General features: G+C 47.3%; 1 protein-coding gene across 1 annotated transcript in view; it reads right to left on the bottom strand.

Moving 5' to 3' along the window:
• Positions 1 to 3967, bottom strand: part of fbxo41 (F-box protein 41) — a 32457-nt gene extending 28490 nt beyond the window's left edge. The window contains exon 1 of the mRNA XM_027012577.2: positions 3205 to 3967. Within this exon, the coding sequence (XP_026868378.2) occupies positions 3205 to 3944 (740 nt within the window). The 5' untranslated portion in view covers positions 3945 to 3967. The remainder of the gene's footprint in view (positions 1 to 3204) is intronic.
• Between the last annotated feature and the right edge of the window lie 6244 nt (positions 3968 to 10211).

The raw sequence follows: 10211 nt of genomic DNA, 5'->3' as shown, positions 1-10211 counted from the left end.
GAGTTCTTGTGTGTGTGTGTGTGGGGGGGGGGGGTGTTTGGACATAGTGGACATAGCAGGCAGGTCTTTCTTGTATAGGGAGAGACCTGTAACATGGTAAACAGAGACAGATACAGCGATGCAAAGTAGCTTGTAATGCCCTCAAAATAACCTCCCCAGTCTCCACTTCCTCTCTCCCATATGAGCTCAAATCAAGCCCCATGCTTCAGGCCTGCTGCTGGGGCCTCTGGAGGACCGCAGGGAGTAAAGGCACTATGGGAGTAGCAGCTCCTTCCCTGGCCTCTGACTCTATACATCTCTCCGCTGGAGCACAACCCTCAGGCCAACGGTCAGAAAACACGAGCCTTAGGACGTTACAGACCAGCGAACTGCGATAATTAAGACGCAGAAGGGGCTGTATCCTCGCTCTCTGAGAGAGAGCGAGAAAGAGAGAGAGAGAGAGAGAGAGAGAGAGAGAGTGAGTGAGTGAGAGCAAAAGGAGGTGGGGTATCTGCAAAATCCGATCAATCTTGCCGTACTGGTAGGGATCATCTCTCCCTGGCATGTGGGGAGCTGATTTTCTTTAGCATGGAAATAAAATGCCTCACAGGCAAGAGGCGACATTCCGACACGGGGCAAGAGACAGAAGTGATGATACAATAGCTTGTTTGAGGGCGAGCCGTTTGTCACATCCTAAATGCCTATCGCGTCGTTAAATGGCCGATTTTAGAGTTTCTGACCACTCTGCTCCTGGCAAGTCCCTAAATATATTCCTGCCACTATGTTACTTTAAAAATGTCTGATGGCCAGGAAACGTATGTTTCCCCCACAAGGACGACGAGACGCTGGACATAGCTCATCCAGGCCGCTTCTGAGGCTCCAGCTGTGGGTTACAATAAGCAGACCTTCCCTGATTAGTTAAGCCAGACAGTCAGCAGAGGGACTCTGACAAGACACACGGCACCAGCCTTCAAATCGATGCTAGAGGACACACAGGAAGGGGAAATGTGTCTGCAGTGAGAAAGTCTTCCTGCCCAACTATTAGACTTAGATCACACGCATTACACAATATCGGAAGTATTATGTAATAACATCTGCAGTGCTACTGAAATGAAAATATGTTGCTATTTCCTTTTTTAATTAATTTGTTTATTTATTTATTTGCTCCAACATAGAGAGAGAGAAAAATTCTGATGTGGCAGGCAAGACTAATCGAGCAAGGCCTTCAATTACAACAGGGCAAATTAATCTTGAAAATAGGCCTTCATTTGTTATTCTGGGAAACTGGTTGGTGGGGGTGGGGGGGTTGAAGTTGAAATGAAGTAGAGAAAAATACAGAGAAAGGAAGGGAGCAGCCCAGTGCCGACATTCTGTACCAGCGTCCGGGACCAGCATTCCCAGACAAGGGCACTGGGATCAACATCACGTCTCTTTAGCTGGGCCTGTGAATGAGGCACCAGGCACACTATGGTAGACCTCTGACTGTCTTTCAGGTCTGCATAACTATGGAACATTCCACTGTGTTTACGAAGTCAGTGTGGAAACAACATATAAGCGAAACCTTCTGCCTGACTGCAACTATGTAGTCACCATAGTGCTTTAAAATCTCTTTTTTAATGGTTGCAAACATTCTAGCACACGTGCTGTCCTTTTGGTTCCTTTGGGTCACGAGACCCAAAGGGGGCCCGGACCCGCTGATGCAGGCATTTCCCTGGTGTGTTGCAGCTTTAAATCCCACATGTGACCTCTCTGCTGGTGATTGGGTTGACTTTCTGAAGCTATCCGTGTTGCTGCGGTAACCAGGAGCAGACCAAACCGCACTCTTTAGTCGTTTCGGTCCGTGCCCGGGTTCAGCTGAGCACGGCGAGAGGAGGTGGCTATCGGAACACCTGAGCCCCGAGCTGCTAGTTACCACAGTGATCTCAGTCCTGCAACCGCCGCTAGCAAATAACACTCGTCCAGCTCTGCATACTGCATACACTGCAGGAATGCACGAAAAACACACACTTACTATACATGCCGTTTACACAGACACGCAAAATCATCTTTTTTTTATTTTGGTGTGCATATACAAGCAAACACACACACAAAGACAGTAAGTCATGTCTGGAACCCAGCCTCTACAGTAGAGCTCCTTTGGTGTTCATATTTGAGGACCTCGGTTGTTGTGCAGAGCTTGGCTGCGCCTACGGAGATAAAACCCCAATTGCAAAGATTGCAAGGCCAAGGGGAGGTCACAGGAGGAGAAAGAAAATCGAGGACAGAGAGAGAGACTTTTATCATTCCTACCGCTCCATGGGCCAGAGTGAATAAATACATCATAAGAGCTTAGAGATGGTGCAGCCTTGCTGTCATCCGTGTTTAAAGGGCAGCGTGACGTTACCTTCCTGTGAACCAGATCAGCTACAAATAATACAAAGTCTTCCTACAAATACCTTTCAATTAAGACAGTGAGGAAAATGTATACAGTCCTGACGGGGAACTGCCGGAGCATTTACTGCCTTGTTGAGCCGTGGCGTGTGGTTCAGACAACAGGCAGCCGTTTAAGAGTGGAGTGTTTAAGAGGAGTTGAAAACAGACCAAACTCAGGCCCAGCGTCTGATAGACGGAGGGCTGAGTGTGTAAGGAAGACCTAACTGTCGGGATTATGCCTGCATGGATTTGCACAAGTGAAGTTTACCAAATGGCAACTGTCAAAGGTCAGTGGAGGGAGTATGCATGCCTTTTTTATGATGACCTATTGTCTGCTATATAAGCTGGTCTAGAAGCACATGCCTACCACACTTACTGTTTTGAATTTTTAATTTCTAAATGAAATGGAAATATTAAAGACATTAGACCAAATATTAAAGACCATCATTAAAGAAGTGAGGACATTTCAGACTCCAAGATCCAAGATGTAGAGAGAATTTTTTTATACCTTGCTTTGTTATAGCTTATATTTTGGTTTGCACATTATAATACATTTCTCCAAAAATTTCTTAAAATCTTTTATTAATTATGAACAGTAGTGTATGTGACCAACTGGCAAATTATGTCAGATTGACCGTGATTCTGATAACTGTAAATAAAAAACTGATGGTGCACCAGCTCTGTCAGCTCCAGAAACACAGACACACTGTTAAACTCCTAGTTAAACACACAGTTAAACCTCTTAAAATAGAAAAAACACGATTAAAGCCAACAGCACGAACCCAACAGAACATTCCAGGACCTTCTACTTACTGCTGCTTGTGCGAGAGCTCCTGCTCCTTGTTGACCAGGTCCTGCTTGAGGCTGGCCAGCATCTCCACGGAGACGTCCACCTGGCGGGACAGCTCCGAGGCCTTGTCCTCCAGCTCCTGCTTTTCCTGGCAGAGTCTCTCACTCTCCTGCTTGGCCTTGTCCAGCTCCGAGCTCTTCCTCTCCAGCTCGGCCTGCAAGCGGCCCACGCGTGCCGCGATCTTCTGCTCCACCTCCTCGGACAGCTTCTCCAGGCGCTCATCCAGCTCGAGGCGCTCGAAGGCCCGGGCTTTGAGGCGTGCCAGGCCCTCCTCGTAGGCGGCCTCGACCGCGCTGGCTGCCACGTTGGCTGCCACGGCGACAGCGCTGCTACCGGAGGCGACGGCGGTGGCAGGGGTGATAGCGTCCGCCGAGCTCATGGCTTTCTTCACCAAGATCTCACCCAGGGGGAACTCCACATTGGGCAGGTAGCAGGCGGCTTTGGTGGGCACCGGGGCGAGGCCGAGTTCGTCGCCTGGGCAGGGCAGCTCGCGGTAGGGGAAGCGGGTCTCCGCTGCCAGGGCGCTGTCGGCCACCAGGGGGAGCAGTGCGGCGGCGTCGCACACGCTGTTAGACTTGGACAGCACGTAGAGGGTCTCGTAGGTGTGGTTGTACTCCAGGTGGGCGCGCAGCGACGACAGGCTCCGGAAGCGCTTGTGCTCTCCACAGCGAGGACAGCGGTACGGCAGGTCCAGAGAGGCCATGCCGCGCTCCCGCGGCTGGCCAGCAGGGGGCGACGGGCTCAGGCCGCCGAGCGCCGCCCTGGACAGGCGGCCACACAGGCTGGACAGCAGGGAACGCTGCTCATCGCAGGTGCGCACGCAGGTCACCAACTGTGTCTCAGGCACATACTGGGAGACCGACACACATCACACCTTCCAGGTCAGCAGAGTGCCCGCCGTTGTAGCGCAGCCCTCTTAAACGGTCTCTCTCTCTCCTGTGTGGTTCCTCCTTTGTTCTGCAGCACAGCCCCTACCTTCAGTCCTGGAAAACAGCACAAGCGTAACAGTCAAATTTCGTTCGTTTGTCACTTGAACACGCGGAGCACAAAAGCTCAAGAAATCACCTCGGTAAAGACGCATTAGCTGCCGCTGCACTGTAGCACACAATTTACATCATTTCTGTCTCAGTCAGCAGCCTGTTTTATAGAGAAAATTCTGGCAAACTAGGACAGTGGGTCTTTGTAAGAGATATAATCATGCACTAGAATCGCAGCAGTTGGGCCCGTCCTGTGTCCTCCCACCGAGGCAGAGACAAGGTGTGACTGCTGCCAAACCAAACCACGCGCTCATCCTGATCAGAGCATCCCAGGCTGCCTTCACTAACGGAGCCAGTCAAGAAAGGTTTTCCGAGTCATTCCAAGGCTAAGCTCTTTATTGAAGCGTAGACTACACGACCCACAAATCACTAACCCCTTACACGTCAGTGGCCTGCCAGTGGCTTCAGACTTCCAATCCATGCTGCATTCCTTTCATTACCTTCATCACTGTAGTTACTGAATTATTCACAGTACTTCCAGAGTAATATACCTTAATATTAATGAATGAGTAACAAGCATGGAGTTTACGAGGTTAATGGGCCTACAGTGGTTTGCTTCAGCGCGAGAATGAAGTGGACCACTACGCTGTCGCAGGGAATCGACCAAAACACAGCTAAACACGACAGGCACTGAAGAACCTTCTCAGTCCAGAAAGGCAATCAGTGGGTCCCGTTAATGGCTGTACATGTTCACCCCCTAATCCCCACAACCCCCACCCTCTGGGACTGCCACCCGTCAGTCTCTGTGGTGTCAATATTATGGACAACAGGAACTGCGCTGATAGAATCTAGCGGCTCTGGAAGCTGTGTATCCAGAAGTCTTAGCGATGAGCAGGCTGTATCCAGCAGCGCCTGATTGGGCAATCAGTTTTAGACTGACTTGCCCCATTCCAAATTCAATTGACCCAGCAAATCAGTGTGGACGTAATTAATGAGGTGTATGTCTGTAGGTTGATAATGGTGGTGCAGTAATGCCCATCCAGAACAGCACAGGGTAAACTAGAGCAGGAAAACACAGAAAATAAGAACAAATGAGACTGTTGAATTTATTAAACCACCCCTTACAGTTTTAATACCTTGGGATTATAATATCCTTAGCTGTTAAAGCTGCACTATGAACAATTTGTTAAAATTGAAATAAGTTGCATTACTAAGTCAAGAGGAAAAATATCTGCAAAATGTAATGTCTCGCTACAGCGAGTAACAAAGCGTTCACCAAAAAGTCAGAACTGTCAGGTCAGATTTGGTAGGAATTTCTGGGACCACGTCAGATGTCTTTTCGCTCGCAGGTTCAAACAGAAGGATGAATCTACTGGGCTGGTTACCTTAATATCGTTAGTCGGGGCGTGACTCATTGTGCTGATGTATGAGATGACAAACCCATGATCGTCTGGTCAAAGCAGAGAAACTCAGAACTGAAGAGAGCCAGCCAGCTAAAAGGGAGAGCGACAGAGCTTGAGCCAAGAGCAGAATAAACAGCAGTGTGGCTTTTCAGAAGTGAGGACGGCTCCCTGACCTGAAGGGGTTCAGCAGTGATGCTGAGTTGGCTTTTTTATTGCTGAACGAGTAAGTTATGTTGGTGGCTTGCTAGCTATCTACCAAAAACAGCCAGCCAGATTATTACTATTGCAGAATTTAATGTTAGCCTTATAATATAATCTACCCTTGTAACTATGAAGGTGTTTTAGCTGTGTAGCTAATATTTGCTGCCTAATTAACTAAAATTAACCATTTACTTGGCTAACTGTCTTTTTGCTTCAGAGTTCATCCTTTGTTCAACAAACCATTATACTAGATCAATTCCAGTGCTACCATCTGCCTGTCATTGTGTAAACACATGTGTTAAAAAAAAGTATTTTAAAAAAAAGAAGTTTGTCTTGGGCATGATTTAAAATATCTAGTGAATACATGGTTAATGTTGGCTGGCTTGGTAAATTAACATGATGTTTCTTGGACTTGTATTGGGCTACTGAATCATGTAGATAAGGGAAACATTACCAATGTCTGACAGAACTGCCGATAGCTAATAATAGACCAAGGCCAAACCAATGGATCTTCAGCACCTTCTGAACAGAACAGAACCTTCTCCTAGCTAAACTGTATCTACTGTACAGAGCAGTTCCTTCTCCTAGCTAAATTGTACCTTCTGTACAGAGCAGAACCTTCTCCTAGCTAAACTGTACCTTCTGTACAGAGGAGAACCTTCTCCTTGATAAACGGTACCTTCTGTACAGAGTAGAACCTTCTCCTAGATAAACTGTACCTTCTGTACAGAGCAGAACCTTCTCCTAGCAGAACTGCTTGCAATACTGGTCACAGCCTCACTTATAGAAGCTTTATCTAGCACTCTGTGAACATGACAGTTTTTAGTTTTTTACATATCTGCCTTTAAAAATGATCTGATGCAAATCCAACCATATACTGATAAGGATATGATTACAGCAGTATTCACTTAATTCACTAACGTTCCCAGAGGACATTTCCATCACCAAGCACAAAACTCTTTCAATGTGAACGCAAACATCAAATAAATCCACTCAGGAAATGGAATGCAACAGAATCCCTTTTAGAAAATGTACTTCTGCACATTTGGTGAACTTACATACTTCTACCAGAGTCGCTAATTCCCCAAACATAGATAGTGCGGCTTTAAGTCAGTGCAAATGTACATGGCACTTTTGAAGCAAACTTATTCATGTGCAATCTGTGTCCGCTGATTCTTTTGAGCAAATGTATCTCCTTTCATCTCATCTTGTCACGGTTGGCCCTCCCTAGTGTCCTGTTTCCCTGGTTACATTGTCTCATGTCTTTGTTTTGCTTCGGTCCTATTTCTTACTTTCATCTTCTCCATTCCTGTTTCAGTCCTTGTTCAGGTTTTTGATGTTTTCATTAGTTTTCACCTGTCCCTTGTTAGCCCTCATCAGTCTGTGTATTTAAAGCCTGTGTTTTCCCTGTTAGTTTGCTGGTCTTTGTTATTTATGCCTCTGTGGTGTTCACTCTGCCTGTGGTAGTTGTTCTAGCCTGTCGTGTTTATTCTTTTAACTTACATCGTGTTTGTGGTCGTGCTGATCATTTCTTTTTCGCCTGTCTAATTATTTTCTTGGTTTTTGTGTTTTCCTGTCTATTTACTATGTATTCCTAGACTCTCCATGTTGGCTCACTGACCCTGAACTGTGACCACAACTCTGAAAATGCATTTGCCCGTAATAAATCGCGACACATTGCACATCTTGTAATCTGCTGAGGCCATTTTACTGTTACGGTGGTAACAGGGTGAACAAAGATGGAAGTGCCTTCCAAAGTCAAAATCAAATTGATCTTTATACCTCAAGATGCTTCTGCTCCTCACACCAGAATGAGCATGACAACACCATCTGCCAAAACAGTGACAACCTCTGAGACCGCCCCACCAGAAGCCCTCCTGTCCCTAGCTACACACCTTGCTCTCCTATCCATGAATTAACAGGAGTGGAGACGAGGCACACCCCTGGAATAGACCCCCAGTCCACCTGGCCGGTCCATCTGAGGACCCCGTCAGGGTTATTGGGTTGCCACCTTAACAGGTACTGACAAGCTTTGGGCCACAACTATGAGCAGCCACCTCCACAACAGAAGTCTTGAACAGGGACCACTCAGACTCTTCCTCCGGAATAGGCGAGGAGGGGAGGGTCTTTTTTGTTCAGTGCAGAAACAGCAGTCAGGAAAGGGTTAATGCTGAGAACAAAAGGGATCCAATCTGAGCAAGTTCACTTTGGACCAAGTCACATTTTATTGGCTCACTGTTGGCTGCATGGCCTTTTGAAAAGTACCATTAATCTGCATATTGGCCTATATGTGGTCAAAAACACATTGTGCACATGGACTTCCAGGAGTTTAATTTCCTGCCTACAAACATATCAAACTATTACTATAAGGTTAGATATTTTTTTCTGCTATCTCAAGGATTAGTGGGAAGTTTCACTATTTTATAGTATTTATGGTATACTATCAAAACTATCAGTGGTCAGTCATATTAGGCCTCTATCTGTCACATGGCCTGCTGCCAGGTTTCACACTTCCACAGGCAAACCCCAAAGGCTATAGTAGTCCTCTAGACTCAGAACTTGCTCCAGAACTTTCAACACTGTCTCAGTTCCTCTCATACAAAGCTTCACACTAAAGAGAAAAATGAGGGCAGGAGTGTTTTGCAAGTAGAAGCAGCTCACCCAAGCCCCAGTCAATGAGCAGAGCAGTCTGAATTAGGTGTAAGCATTGAAGTGAATCAAAAGACACAGAGGCTCCTAATCGGAGTCGGCGAATATGTAACTCGGGACTGGTTGAAAATGTCAGACTGAGAGCTGTGTGAATTAACTCACAGTAGGACTGGTCGCAGTCTGACACTCTTGTTATATCTCTACAACTGGTAACAACAGGCGAGGTGACATGGTTCTTAAATCTGACAGTAGGGTGGGTAGGTAGGGGCCTGCATCAGATAAGGTGACTTGATCAGTCAGTAATAAGACAGTAGCAACAATCAAAGCACCAATTCAGCTGGGAAGTAGAAGGACCTGGCAGAAAGATGTCAGCACAGGCTACACAGTGAGCTGACCGCTCTTTCTTACACTAATATGCATGCACGCACACACACACACACACACACACACACACACGCGCGCGCGCACACACACCACACACGCGGCATGCTTGCAATTAGTCAATCCGTTAGTAAACAGTCAACAACAATTCACTCTACAAATCTCAGAATAAAACCAATTAGACTATAAAGCTATGTTAAAATCCCCTTAGGAAGCACCACACAGCACATCCCCTCCTGTCAATCACCTGTGATGCAACGTAGCACCTTGGTCAGATACGTCTCGGTCAGGAACGGCTCGGTCACACCCCTTCGGCATTCAAAAGCAGCGGCTGTCTCTCGCCATTTACCCCGGAGTCTCTTGAGCACAGGCTTGGCCGGGGAGTAGCAGAGCAGAGTGTCCGTGATCCGTGCATATCCCAACAGACGATACCCCCCATCAAACAGCACATGAGAGGGGAGGTTGGAAAAAAAAATCCCTCGCTGAACTTCCAAAATGGGAGTGGGGAGGGAGGGAGGAAAGGAGAAAAAAGGATGTGAAAACGCTCTTTCACATGCGCCTCCAAACCAAGGCCGCATCTGGTGCTATTGGCACCCAGCTTAAGGTCTGGTTACCATAGAGACGTTTCCTCTCCCACACAAATACATAAATGGGATCTTAATTCTGAGCCGCGGTGCCGGGCCAGGATTGAGTCTGGTGCTGGCCAATGTTAAGCAGCGTCTAGAAGGTGAAGGGTCGGCGTCCCACCGACGCAGTGCACACCGCTCAGGTCTCGGTAGCGGGAGGCTTTCATGTAGCCCGGTGGTGGGGCTGCATTTGTCATTCATTCATTGAGTCTTTTGTTTTGTTCTTTGTCTGACTCCATTGTGCCAATGTGAATATCAGTCTCTCGTTCTCTCTCTCTCTCTCTCTCTCTCTCTCTCTCTCTCTCTCTCACTGTCTCTCTCCCCTTATTGTGTTATCAGCACAAACACAGTCTGATGCTGGAATTACATTTCAGGACTGGACTCTTTAAAGGTTTTCCAAAACGTTGTCTTGGTGAGTTTTGCCTCTTCAAGGCTTCAATGAAAAGAAAGGGTTGAAACTGTCAGATGATTAAGACTGAGTCTGTTGCCAGCGGTGATGAAAATACACAGTGAGACACTGAATTGGGTGTCTGAGAGACCAGGGATTGTGGGATTGGGGGATTGGGTGGGGGCTGGCACTCAATTAGAATGCATATCGCCACTCGAGGGTCAGGCAAACGGACGGCAGCCTGCACCTGTGCAGTGTTGTGCCGATGCCACCGCCGCTATGGAGATGGACGTGTGTTGTTGCCAAGGATACCAAACGCAGAGTGCAGCAAGGATGGGGATCTGC

Source organism: Electrophorus electricus, chromosome 9, assembly GCF_013358815.1.
Source record: "Electrophorus electricus isolate fEleEle1 chromosome 9, fEleEle1.pri, whole genome shotgun sequence".
Classification (NCBI taxonomy): domain Eukaryota; kingdom Metazoa; phylum Chordata; class Actinopteri; order Gymnotiformes; family Gymnotidae; genus Electrophorus; species Electrophorus electricus.
Note: the sequence above shows the minus strand (reverse complement) of the source record. Positions and strands in the feature narration are given on the sequence as shown.